The 20,749-nt window shown below is 38.6% G+C and overlaps 1 protein-coding gene across 1 annotated transcript in view; it reads left to right on the forward strand.

Moving 5' to 3' along the window:
- Window positions 1–20,749, forward strand: part of DNAI4 (dynein axonemal intermediate chain 4) — a 59,953-nt gene that overhangs the window by 16,941 nt on the left and 22,263 nt on the right. The window contains exons 3-7 of the mRNA XM_055140828.1: window positions 1,242–1,423; window positions 2,833–2,936; window positions 5,733–5,889; window positions 9,186–9,325; window positions 18,266–18,421. Coding sequence (XP_054996803.1) covers window positions 1,242–1,423; window positions 2,833–2,936; window positions 5,733–5,889; window positions 9,186–9,325; window positions 18,266–18,421 — 739 coding nt within the window. The remainder of the gene's footprint in view (window positions 1–1,241; window positions 1,424–2,832; window positions 2,937–5,732; window positions 5,890–9,185; window positions 9,326–18,265; window positions 18,422–20,749) is intronic.

A 20,749-nucleotide genomic window follows, 5' to 3' on the forward strand; every position in this document is an offset into this window, starting at 1 on the left:
TATTGCACGGGGTGCAATTCGTAAAATTTTACACAGAGGAAAGGAAATAATTGTTGAGGTCAGGATAATGATTACTGTTAGAGGAAGAGACGATTATGGGACAGAAGGGCAAAGGGATACTATCTGCCGTGGGAAGAGTTGTCTGGGGTTGCTGTCGGTGTCCTAAATTTTTTACAACAAATGTCATTAGAGGAATATTTGCTGTGGGGTCTGAGAGATAGTACAGTGGGCAGGACACTTGCCTGGCTTGATGCTAGCGTGGGCTCAACCTCTTTCACCCCATATGATCCTTGGATCCAGGAGTGATCTCTGAGCTCAGAGCCAGAGATAAGCCCTGAGCACTGCTAGGTGTGCCCCCACGCCCCCCAGAAGGGAATGTTTGCTCGATATTAAGTAACTGCAGTTTTGCACTAATTACACTTCTGTTTGTGTTCAATCTCATAATTCAGAAGATTAAAAATTAGCCAAAATTATAAACAAGAAATAGGTGATGGGTTGAAAGTATTTATTAATAAATTGCTTAATGGAAAAATAGTAGTTTCTTTTAAAAGTCAGTCATAAAATATTAAATACACCAAAATATATCTCTGAATTTTTCTTAATATTATTATGCATTACTTGTATAAACCATTTTGTAATTTTTCATGTTTATCCTGGGTTGGAGTGATAGCACAGCAGGTAGGGCATTTGCCTTGCAGGCGGCCAACCCGGGTTCGATTCCTCCGCCCCTCTCGGAGAGCCTGGCAAGCTACCGAGAGTATCTCACCCACATGGCAGAGCCTGGCAAGCTACCTGTGACATATTCGATATGCCAAAAGCAGTAGCAACAAGTCTCACATGGAAATGTTACTAGTGCCTGCTCGAGCAAATCGATGAGCAACGGGATGACAGTGACAGTGACATGTTTATCTTGTCTCAACCCAGGTTCGATTCCTCCATCCCTCTCAGAGAGCCTGGCAAGCTACATAGAGTATCGGGCCCGCACACCAGAGCCTGGCAAGCTACCCGTGGTGTATTCGATATGCCAAAAACAGTAACAACAAGTCTCACAATGGAGATGTTCCTGGTGCCCGCTTGAGCAAATTAATGAACAACGGCATGACAGTGACAGTGATACAGTAATCCTGTCTCAAAACATACTTACCTTTATCTACGACTTTTGTTTTTACTTTTTAGGATCTATTATTCAGGAACTCCATCATTTTTTACTTATTTCATTTTAAATAATTATTTTTCTCCAGGTGTTTGATATGGAAGGAGTTGATGTCACTCCCAGACCTCTATTCTATTCAGATCCAAGTGTTGCAGCAAAGCCAAACAAGCTTCTGACTTCACAGGAAGGATCAACTTCATCTGAATTTATATCCTCCTATAGTCTTTATCAGAACACAATGTATCCCAGTGTGTTAGGACAGTTTACAAGGTAGGGTTGACTGTTCCACAGTTCCTTTTTATTAATCTCTGATGCCTTTTCTCAGGCACAGCAGGTCTGTGACTTGTATGTTCACTTCTCCTTCCTATTGAGTTGTCTGCTCTCTCATCCTAATGTACCATCTCTGTGTGCATCTCATGCTTTAATCATGTATATCATTTTTGGTTTTATTTTGGTTTTGTTTTGGGTCACACCTGGCAATACTCAAGGGTTACTCCTGGCTCGGCACTCAAGAATTACTCCTGGTGCTGGTCAGGGAACCCTGTGGGATGCCAGGGATGGAACCCAGGTACGCACCCTATTCCCTTGGGCCTCTCTCTGCATCTCTTCAGAGTTCCCCTACACTCAAACCAAAGTGTTTATGAAACAATATTTAGATTTTCCTAAGGATGTCTTGAGGAACCAAAGGTAGGGGCTAACATCATATTACCACCAACATGTTTATTGCTTTATCAATGCCTCCTTATATGGGAAGAATTGTCTTTCCTTACTGACATCTATGTTCTCCCATGTGAATTCCTGTTCTTCTGGTTTCTTTCCTCTCTTTCTCTCTCTCTCTCACTATGTATGTATATATATATATACATATATATGTGTGTATGTGCATGTATATTTGAATAAGTGAAATCCTATGCTTTTAAAAATTATGTATGTACTTATATAACTGATGTTATTATAATGCTTACAGTAGAAGTTTATAGTCTTTGTAATTATAAAACAGGGTAGCCTAAAACAGGTTAAAGCTTATAGGTAGGGTTATAATTTAATGCATGAATTTCAGTCCCACAAGTGGAAAGTTCCAGATGTTAACTAAGCAGAAGACTTTAGGAGAAAATATGCTGTGCTGGAGTCTGTCTCCAAATTTGCATGTGGAAGACAAAGGGGCTGTCTGCCAAGGCTATTCTAATGAACTGCATGGATCCTTTGGGAAGATGTTGAGACTGTAAATAAAAAGGAAAAAATGATATATGATATTGTGGAGAAATGTTAAGTTGATATGCTTAAGAAAAAAATCATAATCTTCAATGTCCACCACTCAAATCAATTTTCTTTCAACTAAACATTGGGAACATTTTTCTGAAGTTGAGGGACCGAAGCAATAGAACAGTAGGCAGGGCACTTGTTTTTCATGTGGCCAACCTGGGTTCAATCCCCAGTACGCCATGTGGTCTTCCCAGACCTGCCAGGAGTGATCTCCGAGCACAAAGCCAGGAGTAAGCCCTGAGCATCTCCAGGTGTGGTCACTCCCAAAACGAAATCAATGTTTAACTTATTTTGTTTATCACCATTACTTATGTAAGTGTAGTATTTGATTGATTAATCTGATAATATATTTCTATATTTAATTGCTCAAAAATATATGAATAAATGAATCATGTTGTTATTTGTTATTATTAAAGATCAATTTTAGGAAGTTCATTTTCTAAGTCAACTGCATCAACTATTGAATCAGATGACCTAGAAGAACCGTCTTTCAAGCGGGATGGATTGCCTAGTTTTACAGGTAATAAAAATATGATAACTTCAATAGCAGACACAAATGTTTGTTTTCTTTTATTTGAAATAAAAACACAACTTAGGAAGGGGAAGGAGGGAGTGAAAGTGAGAGAGAGAAACGTGCTCAGGAAAGAAGCTGGGGAGAGCCCTACATACATCCCAGCATTAGATATGAAAACATGAAAGTACACATCTCAAGAGGGGCAATGCAGGTGCCACATGTACTCAGTCACATGGGCACAAGCAGCTCTGTGCCCACAAATGTTTTCTAGCTCTACTTGTTGAGGCATAGAAACAAAGATATCTCAGTAGCAACAGGCATACCTGATAACCAGATAATAGTTTTAAGGACATTTCTTGAAATACATGAGATGTACAAAGCAGAAATAGACAAGATGAATCAAAATCAATAAGCACAAAAAATAAGCAAAAATGATGGGGATTGAGTGAATGAGACACAGTGGCCAATCAACAGAAAGAGTTCTCTGGTGGCCAAAAGTAAAACATTGCCAGCAACAAAATGAATCATGGAATATAATATTCTAACCCAAGGTAGAAGTCCATTTTTATATAAACGAGTGAATAAAATTGAATAGAAGTGTCTGCGGGAGAAACAGACAAGTCTCTAAAAAGTTTCCAATAATCTATGTAGATATTCCTCATGAAGATGGAGTCTGTAACAGAGAGTCCCGAGTAGAGAGGTACAGAAGAGAAACCTGACAAATATGAACTCAGATCAAGTTAACATCATTAGTGGCAATTCATAATGCAAGCACACGCGTTTGATGTGCTAGGAAGAGACTCTTTCTCTCCATGACTATCTCCTAGATATCCATAATTCCTGTCTAACTCCAAACCCAACTTGAAGGCCATTCTACAAAATACAATCCCATTAAAAACTCTAGGAAAGTCTGAGAGACAATCTGGAGATGTTTAGAGACAGGATGACTATGTGTGTCTTAGATTATTAGGTCCTGGAACTGGAAAAAGACAATACAAAATCAAAGAAATTGGGATCACTAAGGTTTTTTTCCTTATATTTGATAATTTATTTAGTACATAAGCCAATTATATATGCTTAGTTGAAGAATAACTCAAAACATAAATATACTGAAGATAGCTTTCAAAACATGCTGGCTATGCTTACAATGTATAGCACAGCGGGTAGGGTGTTTGCCATGGACGTGGCTGACCCGGGTTCAGTTCTTTCATCCCTCTCGGAGAGCCCTGAAAGCTACCGAGAGTGTCCTGCCCACACTGCAGAGCCTGGCAAGCTACTTGTGGCGTATTCGATATGCCAAAAACAGTAACAACAAGTCTCACAATGGAGATGTTACTGGTGCCTGCTCGAGCAAATCGATGAGAAACGGGATTACAGTGATACTGTTAGTTCTCAATAAACTCAGAAAAATGAAAATATCATTAGTCGAAAAAAATCATTAGTCAATGCCCCTGACATACCAAATATCATAGTTTAGATGAGATTAGTGTACCATAAATATACTAGGCATTTATATTAGTCCACAACTGGGCAAATCATCTAACAAAAAGATTATTTTACAATAAAGTGTTGAAAATATCAGGCATACATGGGTGTTCTGTAGACATGATGGGAAGCAAAAGCACAAAACATGATATCCAAAATATATTGACTCCACATAATCGAATATTTCTTGTCTCTTTATTAACTACTCAACCAAATCCAGAATCTCTCAGCCAGGAACCTCTGTCCTTAGAGAAATTTTTTAAGGACTTTGAACTTTTGACCAAACTAAAAGCTTTATGTGAACCATTTGCATTACATTATTTGCATGGATATTTTATGCTTTCTTCATTTGTATACATATATATGTATAGCACTGTAGCACTATCATCCCGTTGTTCATTGATTTGCTCAAGTGGACACCAGTAATGTCTCCACTGTGAGACTTGTTACTGTTTTTGGCATATCAAATACGACACAGGGAGCTTGTCAGGATCTGCCATGTGGGCGTGATACTCTCGGTAGCTAGGGATGGAGGGGAGGGACGGAGGAATGGAACCTGGGTCAGCTGCGTGCAAGGCAAATGCCCTACCCGCTGTGTTATCACTCCAGCCCATATATATATATTTTATATATATATATTTTATATATATATATATTTATTTTTGTTTATTTTATATTTGTTTATTTTTGTTTATTTATTTTATTTTTGTTTTGGACCTATACCCCACCAGTGTTCAGGGCCTCCACTAGCCTGGCTGTATCCTGTATCTGTATTCAGGTGTTACGCCCGCTGCTGCTCAGGAATCCTTAAGTGGTTCCTGAATTCAAATGAAGATCATGGCCACAGCTGCATGCTGGGCAAAGTCCCTTAACTTTTGTACTATCTCTCCAGTCTTTATTTGTATATTTAAATAGAATTGCCATGAGAGACTCATTTTAGTTCCCAGGAAATATAATTGGAGATGGGCTGTAATCCAAATTAAGTGACAACTAAGGACAAAGAACAAAAGGTGGTAGTTAACAGAGACTAGACTCAAAGAAGGGTGTATACCATGTTTTAAGACTCACAGAAGGGTGTATAACATGGACTCCCGAAACACTTTCCTACCAATTGTCACTCATTCTCTATTCCCAATCAATATTATAAAATAGAGGTACTAGAAGACCTTTGGTTTGGTCTCCAGAGAACTGATAGGACTACTATCTCACATGTCCTGCTCTTGATCATGCAAAGTCACCTGCACTATATGATTTACAGTAATTGTGTAAAGTGAAAATAGCAATTAAAATGATTTTTAATTATGTTGTGTATTTTAGATTTACGAGTTATAAGATCAGCAGCACCTGGAAAAATAACAAAACAAGAATTGGAGGAGACTATAGATATACTTCTCACAGAGACAGAAACAGTTATATTTCTTAACTTACCAACAGTCATGTTTTCTACAGAATCTGAAGAAACAGAAAAAATTATGTATGTTTGAAGTTTCATTGTATACATTGGTTCTCTGATTTAAATTCTGCCAAAAATTCTTATCCTTAGACATTCTTGGTGGACATTAGTTGTGTATGTCCTTGATCAAATGATACATAAAGAAGTGACCTATAATACATGTAAAGTGTTCATGTTTTATGTATTTTATTATTTTTTTATATTGGGGGGGTCATACCCAGTGGTGCTCAGGGCTTATTATTTTTTTTTTTTTTTGCTTTTTGGGTCACACCCGGCAATGCACAGGGGTTACTCCTGGCTCTTCACTCAGGAATTACTATTGGTGGTGCTTAGGGGACCATATGGGATGCTGGGAGTCGAACCCGGGTCGGCCGCATGCAAGGCAAACACCCTACTCGCTGTGCTATCGCTCCAGCCCCTCAGGGCTTACTTTTAACTCTGCACTCAGAAACCACTTCTGGAAGGGCTTGGGGTGCCAGGGATCGAACTTAGGTCAGCTGTGTGCAAGGCAAGTGATCTACCTGCTCTGGCCCCTTATGCATTTTCTTTTACAGGAAGAGCCTATATCATTTAAAAAGGTAAACTGCTAAGTTAAATAATAATTAGAGAAATCTTATAAAGTCTCAGTATTAAGTGATTTAATTTTGCTTTTATGCATATATTCATTCTGTTATTTTTTTAAATTTTTATTCTATGTTTATAAAGTTGTTCACAATAATTTATTACATTCAATGTTCTGACACCAATCCCACCACCATTCCACCTTCCCACATCAATATTTTGAATTTTCCCCACCACCATCCAAGCCTACCCCAATATAAGCCCCAAATAATTTATTTTGTATTGTTTGTTATGAGTAATCTGATAAAAATGATTGAAGTTTTCTTAGAAGAAAGTATGTGAAGATTGTTTATCTCAGCCTGGAGCCATTAAGCTCTTGTGTAAGAGATTTACTAACATGTTGTTACAGGTTGAGCCTTGTGTGCTAATATAATATATATATATATACATACATGTACACATATATATTTTTTAATCGAGATCAGTTGCTTTCTACTTTATACCCCATCCAGTGCAGTGTGATACTCATGGTATATCAGTGATGTAGAGTATGAGATGTCGCTCCAGAAATTCTAAAATTTTAAATAGGTTGATACAGCTGGAGTTAATTTTTTAACTGGATGGTGACTTTGGGGTCCAGGGGTATGTCTGCAGCTTCTTTCTCTCTTCCAATATTTATTTATGAATCTCTGGATGATGGCCATTAATGAGCTTATATGGTACTAGAGGCAGTTTGTGGGTGTGACTGCCAGGCTACTGGAATAACAGGGAGATGGGGGGAGGTCGCCCATCCCCACTCTATGCAAGTCTGGAGATTTCAGTCACAAAACCTGCATACATGAGTTTTTCAGCAGATTCACTCATGGATACGGCTTGTCTGATAAGTGTAGACTGACCATGAGCATGGTGGTGATTGAGTTCTGGAGGTTTTCAACTGCCGGGGCTCTATTGGGGCAGATGAATCCCCCTACCTGCCCTTCTTCGAGTGCTCAGGATATGAAGTTCAGCCTGGGTAGGGTTTGGAGGCATGTCTGCTCTCTCTTTTATTTTTAATGGGAGAACTGACTTCAAATCCAGATCCTCACATATGCAGGACATGTGTTATACTGCCAAGTCACATCCCTGACAAGTTTTTTTTTAATTAATTTATTTTTTAAATTTTTTATTTTTGACAAGTTTTTTCCTAGAGGGCAGGGGGTCACACCTGGCTTTACGAAGGGATTACTCCTAGTTCTGCACTCAGAAATGATTCTTGACTGTGCTCAAAGGACCATGTGAGGTGCCAGGGATTGAACCCAGGTTGGTTGCATGCAATGCAGGACCTTTGGTCCTGATCATAACTCTTATATTTAAAACTTTAAAAGGGAAAGTGTGGGGGAATAATTGGATTTATTATACTAGAGCATATTTTCTATTCTTTTTTACTAATGAATATGGATTATTCATTTTGCTTCACATTTCTTGTTTCTTTATTTTCTTTTGGACCTGGCAGTGCTTATGGCTTACTCCTGTCTCTGCTCCTAGGGATCACTCTTGGCAGTGCTCAAGGGACCATCTGAGGTGCTAGGGATCGAACCCAACGTGGCCTCATGTAAGGCAAATGCACTGGCCTCTGTAATATTTCAGCACTGCTTCATGTATTTTGATGTTCTGCTGTTAGATGCATCCACATTAAGAATTTATGCGGCTTAACGAATAGACTCTTTAGCATTAAGAAATTTTTTTATCTTTAATAATATGTAAGAAATATTTACATAAAAGGTAAAGTTAAAACATTATTAATGTTTAGAAACTATCTAAATGATGACTCATTTGGAAAAGTACCTAAAATATTTATGCAATTATAGTGTTTATACAATTGATGAAATTAAGATAACTTCTATTTAAATAATACTATTGAACAAAGCATTAATAAGTTGGAATATAGATATGAATAAGTTGTGAAAAATGAATCTTGAAGAAAATTAGAATATAAGGCCTGAAAATGAAGTTTGAGAAAGATGTTGATAAGAGAATAAACATATCTAGCATATACCCAAACAGTTAAGGGGGAATAGAAAAAATGAGAAAAAAGTTTCTATTCAAAGAAAGTAGGTAAGGACTTTCCCAAACTATTGAAAAACAATATTCTTCAGTAATAAGAATAAGTTAAAAGAAATTCACAAAAAGAGGAATGGACTTAGTACACTGTACTAAAATGTGTACTAAGCAAGCACCCTGCCCACTGCACCCTGTGTCAGTCCCTCAAGGTTATTTTCTGGATTCTCACATGACTTTTTGGTGCACTGCGCATTTAAGAAGGTAAGCCTCAGAAAAATCCTGCTATGGGACCAGAGAGTTAGTACAGGTGTTAACGAAGTGTTTGCCTGACATGTGACCCACACTGGTTCACTCCCTGAGCACCTTTGAGTACCCTTGAAGCATTAAACGAAGAAGATATGTGTGATGGGGCTGGAGCGATAGCACAGCGGGTAGGGCATTTGCCTTGCACAAGGCCGACCTGGGTTCGATTCTTCTGCTCCTCTCTGAGAGCCCAGCAAGCTACAGAGAGTATCTTGCCCACATGGCAGAGCCTGGCAAGCTACCCGTGGTGTATTCGATATGCCAAAAACAGTAATGACAAGTCTCACAATGGAGACGTTACTGGTGCCCACTCGAGCAAATTGATGAGCAATGGGATGACAGTGATACAGTGACAGTGATATGTGTGATGATAATTTTTGGTTAATGAGTTGAACATGCTTTGTTTTTTGTAGTGAGAAAAACAAGAACTATGAAAGCCTTTGTAAGAATAGATTAGGCAATGACTTATATGTTGAGAGAATGATGCAGACTATTAATGAATCATTAAAGAACAAAGATGTTCAGTGTGACAAAATTCTAAAGGAAGATAAAGGTAAGTTACGTTTTACCCTGCTTGATTAACCCTTATATTTAGAAGATGTTCTTTATTAACAAATACATATCAAGATAGATAAATTAATAATAGAAATAATTTGGTCAAATCACATGGGTACCATGACCTATATATGAGATTTTTAAAAATTGATTATCATTTTTATTTCTATGCTGTTTCCTAGAACATTTTGATTTGTTTGGGAGTGGCAGGGGGCTGCACCTGGTGATGCCCTGGGCTTATTCAGCTTATTCCTGGCTCTGTACTCAAGGATCACTCCCTCCTGGCAGAACTTAAGGGACCACATGTAGTGCTAAGGGTTCGCTACATGCATGCCTTACCCCGAGACTCTCTCTCTGGCCCCCTATTCTAGAATTTTGTGCTTTTTGAATCTTTGTGAACCATTCTAGAAACTGGTTTTCTATTATGATGCAAGAATATTATTCATAGCTAAAAACTCTTTTTTGCTCATACCTGGCATTGCTCAGGGACCACACCTGACTCTGTGTTCATGGGACCATATGCAATACTGGAATTCGAACAGAGATGGCCTCATACGAGGCAAGCGCTCTAACCATTACTCTTTCTCTCCCACCTCCATTTAATAACATGTAAAATCCGTCAAGCATAATTCTCCTACTCTCACATAAACTAACCAGTTGAATAAATGCAGTTTTCCATGCTGTAGGTGCTATTATTATTTCCCATTTCATGGAGGAGGAAATAGGTAGAGGTAGGCTGACTTGCCCATGGTCACACACCAGGTGTGGCGAGCAGTGACTGACACCCTCCACCCACACTTGGAAGGGCTCCAGAGTCTGTACTCTGGACTACTACACTGACTAGTTCATTTTTTAATCTTTTTGCTTACATTTTAAAAAATTTGTTATTTTTTTATTACAGAATCACCATGAGGATACAGTTATAGATTTACATATTTTCGTGCTTGTGTTTCAGTCATACAATGCTCGAGTACCCATCCCTCCACCAGTGCCCATTCTCCACCACCGATGATCCCAGTATCCCTCCCACCCTCCATCCCATCCCCCCACCCCACCCCGCCTCTGTGGCAGGGTATTCCCTTTTGTTCTCTCTCTCCTTTTGGGTGTTGTGGTTTGCAATAGAGGTATTGGGTGGCCATCGTGTTCAATCTATAGTCTACTTTCAGCATGTATCTACCATCCTGAGTGGGTCCTCCAACCACACTTTACTTGGTGTTCCCTTCTCTATCTGAGCTGCCTTTCCCCCCAGTATGTGAGGCCAGCTTCCAAGCCGTAGAGCAAACCTCCTGGTACTTATTTCTACTATTCTTGGATGTTAGTCTCCCATTCTGTTATTTTATATTCTACAGATGAGTGCAATCTTTCTATGTCTGTCTCTTTCTGACTCATTTCACTTAGCATGATACTTTCCATGTTGATCCACTGATATGCAAAGTTCATGACTTCATCTTTTCTAACAGCTGCATAGTATTCCATTGTGTAAATGTACCAAAGTTTCTTTAACTACTCATCTGTTCTCAGGCACACGGGTTTTTTCCCAGATTCTGGCTATTGTAAACAGTGCTGTGATGAACATACGAGTGCAGATGTCATTATACTATAATGACTATACTTTTTTGCCTCTCCAGGATATATTCCCAGAAGTGGTATTGCTGGGTCAAATGGGAGCTCAATTTCTAATTTTTTGAGAAACGTCCATATTGTTTTCCAAAAGGGCTTCCCAGTCGGCATTCTCACCAGCAGTATAGGAAGGTCCCTTTCTCCCCCCATCCACACCAACACTGGTAGCTTTTATTCTTTTGGATGTGTGCCAGTCTCTGTGATGTGAGGTGGTATCTCACAGTTGTTTTGATATGCATCTCCCTGATGATTAGTGATGAAGAGCATTTTTTCATGTGCCTTTTGGCCATTCGAATTTCTTGAGAAAGTTTCTGTTCATTTCTTCATCCCATTTTCTGATGGGGTTGGATGTTTTCTTCTTGTAGAGTTCAACTAGTGCTTTATATACCTTTGATATCAACCCCTTACCAGTTGTGTATTGGATGAATATCCTTTCCCATTCTGTAGATTGTCTTTGTATTCTGGTCACTGTATCTTTTGCGGTACAGAAGCTTCTGAGTTTAAGGTAGTTCCATTTGTTTATCTCTGTTTCCACTTGGTTGATCAGTTGCATGCACTGACTAGCTTATTAACTACAAATTCATAAACTTTCTGAGTTTAAATATAAATAACTCCAAGAATATTGCAAAGCTAAAATCCTATAATATAAAGTCCAAGTGATAAAAGAAAGGTTATAACCTTTATGGCTTTTTTCAACTCAGCAAAACTGTAAATCAATGCTTTGAAGAGACTAAAATAGACATCTAAACAAGGGCTAAGTTAAGAGAAGTGTAAACAATAGGAAAGTTTCATGACATCTCTTGCTCTTGCCTCACTCTTCTCCTTCATCATAGGGTAACACTGCACTGTAGCACTGTCGTCCTGCTGTTCATCAATTTCCTCGAGTGGGCACCAGTAACGTCTCCATTGTGAGACTTGTTGTTACTGTTGTTGGCATATCGAGTATGCCACGAGTAACTTGCCAGGCTCTGCCGTGCGGGTGGGATACTCTTGGTAGCTTGCCAGGCTCTCCGAGAGTGATGGAGGAATTGAACCCGGGTCAGCCTTGTGCAAGGCAAATGCCATACCCGCTGTGCTATCTCTCCATCATAGGGGTGGTCTTTTTATTTGTTCTATTTTAGAGGAAATAAAAAATTGTGATAGTACTAACATTTATGGTTTTGGTGTTGTACATCATTACTGCGCCTCACCATCAAGTGTCAAGACCCTCCATCATGTCCTTATGTTACTTCCAGTTCATCTCCTCATTCCCACCCTGGCCTAGAGCCTTCCTGTTTCTGGACTGCTTGGGAATTGGAACTTCATAGCCAAAAATCCAGGGTTAGTCATCGTTCAACACTGTTGATTCCATCATTTTATGTCTCTGTATTCCACAGATAAATGAGATTATCCGGCATTAGTTCTTCTCCCTCTGACTTAGCATGCTATCTGATATTGGTCTTAAAAACAACAGCGTACCTTCCAGTATGAACCCAAGTTCTCTGGTTCTAAAAAGAGCAGAGTAGATCTTATTCTCAAAGAATTTAGTTTGTTTTAGCCTAAAGGACTGACACAAAACACTTTTTTTTTAATGAGGGGACGAAGGTATTGTGTCACACCCAGGGTTCCTCAGGCCTTACTCTTATCTCTGTGCTCAGGTATCACCCTTGGCTATGCTCAGGGGACTGTTGCTGAAGACTGGACTGGGGTTCGAGGTATGCAGGGCAAACACCTTAACCCTTGTACTCTCTCTTCAATCAGGGCACCTGCCTTTTTGTCCCTAACTTAGAACTTTCTCTCATCTTCTCTCTCTCTCTCTCTCTCTCTCTCTCTCTCTCTCTCTCTCTCTCTCTCTCTTAACAAAAATTAAACTTTTCAAAAAATAGTTTAGAAAGATTACTAAGGAAATTAATACTCATAGCACACTCCAAAACCTCTGAAGCCCAGAAGAGTTTGAGATTAAACAAAATTGTACTCAAAATATTTGGTTTCAACAATAATAATAAAAATTTACATATTTATAGAAAACCAATATAGTATGACCCATTCAAAGAAGAAATTTGCGGAAAATGTCATTGAGAAAGTACTGATATTCATTTACCTGTGAAAAGAGCTGAAATAAAATATATTATGCATACTCACAAAGCAAAAGAAAGCTATCTTGGTGAATGGTCAATAGAAACTAAGGATAATGTGCATTCTGCTATTGGTAGATGAAAGAGTCTATATATATCAGTTGTATCCAGTGATTGACGGTGTTGTCAAGTTAACCTATCTCCTTACTGACATTTTGCCTGCTGGATCTGACCACTTCTGATAAAGGGATGTTGGCGTCTTCAACTGTGATAGTGCACTCATCAATTTCTCCTTGCGGTTAGATCTGTCCTTGTCTCATATAATCGGACACTTTATTGTTAGGCATATACATATTAAGGATCATTAGGTCATCTTGGAGACTTGACCCCTTGTTATTAAAACAACCCTCTTTATTCCTATATATGTATTGAATATAAGTGTGTTATATAATCTTCTGCGAATAGCATATAATTCACAACAGACTTTATTAAAATGAGAAACTGCTTATGCTAGGGGCTGGAGTAGAATGGGTGGAGCTTTTGCCTTACTTGTGGTTGACCTGGGTTTGATCCCCAGCATCCCATATGATCCCCTGAATCCACCAGGAGTAATTCCTGAGAGCAGAGCCAGGAGTAATCCAGGTGTGGTCCAAAGAGAAAAAAGAGCGAGAGAGAGAAAGAATGAAACTGTTATGCTAAAATGTTTAAAATATCTAAATAACACAAAACACAAGTTCAAAGAAACCTCTGCACCTTCATGCTCACTGCAACATTACTTACAATAACAAAACATGTAAGTAATCTATAGGTGACTAGATAAAGATGTGACATGGGACCAGAGATATAGCTTAAGTGGTAGAGCAATTAATTGAGTATGTGAGACTCTGAATTTAATCCTGGCACAGCAAAACAACAACAACCATAATGCAAGAAGATGTGATGTGGGGCTGGAGCAATAGCACAGTGGGTAGGGCGTTTGCCTTGCACGCAGCCAACCTGGGTTTGATTCCCAGCATCCCATATAGTCCCCTGAGCACGGCCAGGAGTAATTCCTGAGTGTATGAGTCAAAAGTAACCCCTGTGCATTGCCAGGTGTGACCCAAAAACCAAAAAAAAAAAAAGTGATGTACATATACAATGGCATTCTGTATGCTGAGAAAAAGATTAATGTTGCCATCTCCAACAGCGTGGATGGAACCGGAGAGTTTTCACATTAAGTGAAATAAATCAGAAAGAAAAACGTCATTTAATTCCACATATATGTACATATATATTACATGTTATATATATGTATATATGTGCATATATACATATATTTGGGGCTGGAGCGATAGCACAGCAGGTAGGTCATTTGCCTTGCACATGGCCGTCCCGGGTTCGATTCCCAGCATCCCATATGGTCCCCTAAGCACTACCAGGTATAATTCCTGAGTGCAGAGCCAGGAGTAACCCTTGTGCATTGCCGGGTGAGACCCAAAATGTTTGTTTGCACAGCAGAGCCTGCAAGCTGCCCGAGGCATATTTGATATGCCAAAAACAGTAACAAGTCTCACAATGGACTGGTTACTGGTGGCCGCTCAAGCAAATCGATGAACAACGGGATGACAGTGCTATAGTATATACATATATTTATATATATGTGTATATACATATATTATGCATATACATATATACATATATGTGTACACGATACCTGTCTGAATGCAACATTCCATCTCAGTGGAAAACCAGTAGGACCGTTCTGTTGTATAAGAAGGGAGACATCCACCACATCGGCAACTATCGCCCAATCTACCTGCTGTCTGTCGTCTACAAGTTGTTCACTCATGTCATCCTGAATAGAATAGGCAGAGCACTAGACGAAGGACAACCATGCGAGCAAGCCGGGTTCCAAAGGGGATTCAGCACGATTGACCATATCCATCCACACAGTGACCAAACTCACTGAAGTTTCGCAAGAGTTCAAGATGCCTCTCTGTCTAATGTTCATCGAAGGCCATCAAAGAAGGCCTTCGATTCTGTTGAAATTGAAGCGATCATCGAAGCCCTAGCCAAACAGGGTGTTCAAACTCAGTATATCAAAATCCTCCGCGAGCTGTATTGTGGATTCACCACCAGGATCTCACCATTCTACAAGAAAGTGATCATTGATGTAAAGAGAGGGGTGCGGCAGGGTGACACCATTTCACCAAAACTCTTCAGTGCCATCCTCAAGAACATCATGCAACGACTGGAATGGGAAGGAATGGGAGTGAAGATAGGCGGTCGGCAATTACAACACCTCAGCTTCGCTGATGACATTGTTCTTATAACGCCAAACAGCCAAGCAGCACAAATGCTGGCCGACTTTGACCATGAGTGTGGAAAGGTCAGATTACAGCTGAATCTCAACAAGACGATGCTTGTGAAAAACGAACTAGTTCCTGAAGCTCCATTTGCTTTCAATGGAACGAACATCTCCAAATGCAGCAGCTATGTGTACCTGGGTCGAGAAATCAACATGAGGAATGACTTGACACCAGAACTGCACAGGAGGAAGAGAGCAGCGTGGAATGCTTTCAAGAGCATCAAAGAGGATGAAGAACCTCCGACTCCGAACACATCTTTTCGATTCCACTGTTCTTCCTGCACTAAGATACGCCTTGGAGACCTGGGCCTTACACAAACAGGATGAGAACGCTATTCATGTATCCCAAAGAGGAATCGAAAGAGCTATGCTAGGAGTATCACATCTCACTCACGTGAGAGAAGGAATTTGGAGTTCTGACTTCCATCAACGGTCAAGAATCAGGGATACTGTCTTGTTTGCCAAGGCATCAAAAATCAGATGGGCCGGTCATGTAATTCGATTTGATTCCATGGGACGTCAGAAGAGCACGTGGCCGCCCACCAACTTGATGGTCAGATTTCTTCGTCAAATCCCTGAATGAATGATTTGAGGTTCTTCCTGTTCCTGGAGTGAGCAGATATCACTGGGCTGCACTAGCATGCGACAGGGACAAATGGCGACGTTACTGGCGCCCGCTTGAGCAAATCGAAGATCAACAGGACGGCAAGTGATATGAGTGATACATATTACATGCAGAGGTCCTGTATTCAATACCTGGCACTATATATAGTTCCCCCAGTGCTGCCAGGATCAGCCCCTCAGTCCTGTTGGGCAGTACCCACAAACTGCCCCTCCAAAACATGTGTTATGAGATTATTTTATCAAAGAATATACACATGTATCTCTGTGCAAACAAATCACCAAAATATAAGTAGTCATTATCTCTGGGTAATGAAAATAAATTCATATTTAACTCTCTTTTATTTGAAACAGTTAAAAATATAATTATTTTAAAGTATGACATAGTTAATGGATATTCTCTTAACAGTCTGAATTCAACTAGTAGGTAGAAAGTTTTAAAATTTGCAAAAATTTTGGAGATGTTTTTTACACAAACGCTCAAAATACTGATATAGTGGGAAATTCTTTTTTATATACCTATTTAAATAAACTAAACAAAAATGTTTAGGGGGGTGGCAAACCCGGTGATGCTCAGGGGTTACTCCTGGCTCTATACTCAGAAATTACTTCTGGCGGTGCTTGGGGGACCATATGGGATGCTCGGGATCGAACCCAGGTTGGCCCTGTGTAAAGCAAGCAGCCTACCTGCTTTTCTATCTCTCCGCCCCCAAATAAACTTTCTTTAATAGCATATGATAGTATAAAATTGGGAGGTGGCAGTCATTTATTATTTTTCCATAGTGCACATGATATTCTGTCATGTGGTTCTAGATTTTGTTTCTTGAATGAATAAAATTTAAATGAACAAATGTAAGAACCACAATTAGAAGTAATAATGTTACTTTCATATGAAAAAGGACTTACGCTACCCTAACATCTTCTATTGGTAGCTTATAGCATATTTATTTATGTATTAATTATTTTATTAGTGACGATAAGTAATAACTCGAGGACATATTCCTTTATGCTGCAGTCAATAAAAATTCAGTAGAGAAAGTAGAGCTTAGGCAATTCAATATCTAAAGGCCTAATTTCTTTGTATACTCTATGACAAGAAATTGTATCTACTTTGGCAAGACATTTGGGTATTCTGTGCATGAATTTCTTAGACACCATTAAGATGAATTCAATTAGAGAACTGTCATTACAAAATATGAGTGAGCATTCTTATTGAAAACATCAAATGCTATAGTTCTCTCTTTTTACATTACAAACATGAAAGTTCTAACTCAGAAGTAGGGTCATTAATTAGATATAGATTTTTTTTATTTTTAGGGAGAAAAATATTGTTATTAAATTACTGTGATTTAACTGAAAATTTAGTAAAATTTGTAGGAATATTTTGCTAAGTGAACACTGCAAAATATTTGTCATTGGAAGGGTTTTATGGTTCTATCAGTAATAAAAGTAGTCTGAAGCCTCTTTTTCATTTTAGTTTTAAATTTTTTTAGTTGATTTTTTGTTTGTAATTTTTTGTTTGCTTGTTTGTAGTCACACCCAGCGATGCTCAGGATTTAGTCCTGGCTCTGCACTCAGGAAATTACTCCTGGTGGTGCACAGGAGACCACATGGGATGCAGAGACTCGAACCCGGGTTGGTCACATGCAAGACCAATACCCTAGCCGCTGTACTTTTGCTCCAGCCCTGTCTCTCTTTTTTAATTTGAAGATAAATAACATTGACAATTTTTGTTTAAAGACTGTTGTTACAGGTTTTCCTTGAAGACACACAGATAACTTTAGACAAAATATTTAAAAAGAAAATAACTAAGCTACAACTTGGTTGCGGTAAAAGGGCCTATTATTTTCTAACAAGTGTAATCTGTCCACACAAGTATATAGGAAACTTTTGTGGTTAAAAATGGAGTTAGATGATTAAATTAAAAAATCCTATAATGTGTTATCTGCTGGCCATAAGTAAAGGAATATGTTCTAGCGTGGACGTCCAGAACCACGTCAAGGCAGCTCATCATCAAGTGCTCGGGAAATGACAAAACTGATGAGGACTTTGTGGAAACGGAAAAGGATGATGAGAATAATCTGGGACTATTCCTAAAACCCAAAGCTGTTTGTATCTAGTAAAACATGTGACAGTTAAGAAATTCTTAAGATATCCTCATGATTTGTATCTTTCATTTTTATTTACTTCCCACTCTTGTAAACAAAAAAAATGTATTTTTCTCTTAAGCTGAGCTTAGAATTATTTATAGTTTTTTGATTTAAAATAATTTTAACGTTTTTTCCCCTTTACTTAGGCGTAATGTCCACTGCTTGGGATTTATATGATTCTTTTAATGCTTTGGAGCTTTCATCTATAACAGCAAGACGACCTATTCTTGACTCAAGAAGCAAAGCAAGTTTAAATGCTAAAGATTGGGACCCACTAATGCAATCAACTGCTACAGAAAAAAGTAATATTTCATTTCATTTTTTTTGGAATGGTGCTTTCCCATGGTATTTTAATTTTTAGCAGCTGCCACTTTTTTTCTGTTAAAATATGCAAAGTGCAAGTTTTATTCAGAACATTGTTGTTCTTTTACATCATCTTGGGCTTTGAACTGAAAGATTAGTTGTTGTTTTTTTCTTGGAGACTTATCAAATGCTTTAAAATTTTCATCTTTCTCTAGAGCTTCTTTACTTGCCCTAAGGTTCTCTTTTATCCCAGAACCTCCAGCATTTTCTCTCTAGGAAGAGAGAAATCTACCATTTTATGGTTTAAATAACTCATAAGTGAATATATACTAGCTCTCTGATAACCTGAAAGAGAGAGACATTACTAATTGTGACTTTCAGTTGGGGAGATTTTGCTTTTCCAGTGTTTAGACAGCTGTTTCATTGTCATGACTAAAGGGACATCTTTTAGGTCAATGGGAAGGGTGCCCTGAAATTCCTTCAGGATGGAGGACAGGTGTCATATAAAAAGTATCCCACCAAGTGCCAATACTACCAAGCCTGAGAAATCCCACCTTACACTCTTAGTGTTTAAGATCATAAATTTTCAGATAAATGTCATAACTAGCATCAGCCCCAGATTGTAACTCCCCAAATAGATTAATGGACCTGGGAGAAATTTCGTCAAATATCAATTTGTCAAATTCTAGTTCTGATTGGTGATTCTCTGAGTTTACGGAGAGATAGCGCAGCGGGTAGGGCGTTCGCCTTGCAGGAAGCCGACCTGGGTTCGATCTCTCCGCCCCTCTCGGAGAGCCCGGCAAGCAACCGAGTGTATCTCACCCACACGACAGAGCCTGGCAAGCTACCCATGGCGTATTCGATATACCAAAAACAGTAACAAGTCTCACAATGGAGACATTACTGGTGCCCGCTCGAGCAAATCAATGAACAAAGGGAAGACAGTGATCCAGTGACAGCGATTCAGTGACTCTGAATTTTTAAGTCTTTTTCTTGTCAACATTACTACTACATTGATAGGCTAGTTCTTATTTTAGAATAAAAGTCGTATAGTTATAACATGTTATATGTTGGCCATAAATAAAGGAAAAGCTAGAGAACCTTTCCCATCCAGAGCTTTTTACAGAACATGTAAAGTTTTGATAAATTTTCATAAATTTAAACTGAAATCATTCTACTCTCATTGCCTTTGACCTGAAAACCTATGTAATATTTAAAAGTAGCAAATCAATATTTTTGAATACCAGGTTTAAGGAGCAGTGAAACCTTTCAGAAAACAGTCACCTTATTTATTATTAATATGCTTCCTTTAGATATTCGGAATCCACACGATTTACCTTAACATTTTTTTCTATCACTGTATTTCAATTGTAATATTTAAGGGATGTAAACTTTAGGTATGTTGCCTGTATTATTTTAACTTTGTAAATTATATTTACAATCATGTGAACTATAGCCAGATTTTATGGAAAGGAAAATCAGATAATTTCTCTCAGAGAACACTGAAGAAAAAAATTAATTATTTATTACCAAAAAAGCTATTTTTTGCTGTTATTACCTAAAATATTCATAAGATAAGTTTGTTTTTAGAAGCTACTAAGAAAACTACAGGAAAACTTTTTTGGCTAAAAATTACATTGGAATTTCAAACTTGGATATTTCCAGCCCATCCCCATATTGTCATTAATACACATACAACAGTCTAAGTAAAAGGTCTTAAAAGAACTAAAAGAAAAAGAAAGCACATTCCTGTATAACTCTGGGGTTTTATACTACCAAAAAAAAGTTAAATATGGGGCTTTTTGGTATCAAAAATACTTGTATTCTTTTAAACATTATATAGGTTGTATATTTAGTCTCCTCATATTATATCTAAGAAAAAAAGAGGCTCATATCTTTTAATGTTTTTAAGACTATACTTTAGGGACACCAGACCTAAAATCTATCTCCGGAGATAGTATATCTATCTCCAGAGATAGTATAGTGGGTAGGTCACTAGCCTTGCATGGGGCTGATCTGGGATTGATTCCTGGACCAAATCTGGTCCTCTGATCCATGCCAGGAGTGATCTTTGAGTGCAGAGCTAGGAGTAAACCCTGAGCATCAACAACAGATGTGACCCCCAAACACCCCAAACTTGGCAAAGGTGGAGGAGGAGCAAGTAGAGGGTCCAAGATGTGGAAGTGGGTCTTCTGGGATCTCGAATATTTTCTTGTTAATCTTCTGGTCATTCAGTCTTTTACAGTAAATGTTTTCTAGGGCCGGAGAGATAGCACAGCGGGTAGGCTGTTTGCCTTGCACGTGGCCGACTTGGGTTTGATTCCTTT

The sequence above is a fragment of the Sorex araneus genome, chromosome 5, assembly GCF_027595985.1.
Source record: "Sorex araneus isolate mSorAra2 chromosome 5, mSorAra2.pri, whole genome shotgun sequence".
Lineage (NCBI taxonomy): Eukaryota > Metazoa > Chordata > Mammalia > Eulipotyphla > Soricidae > Sorex > Sorex araneus.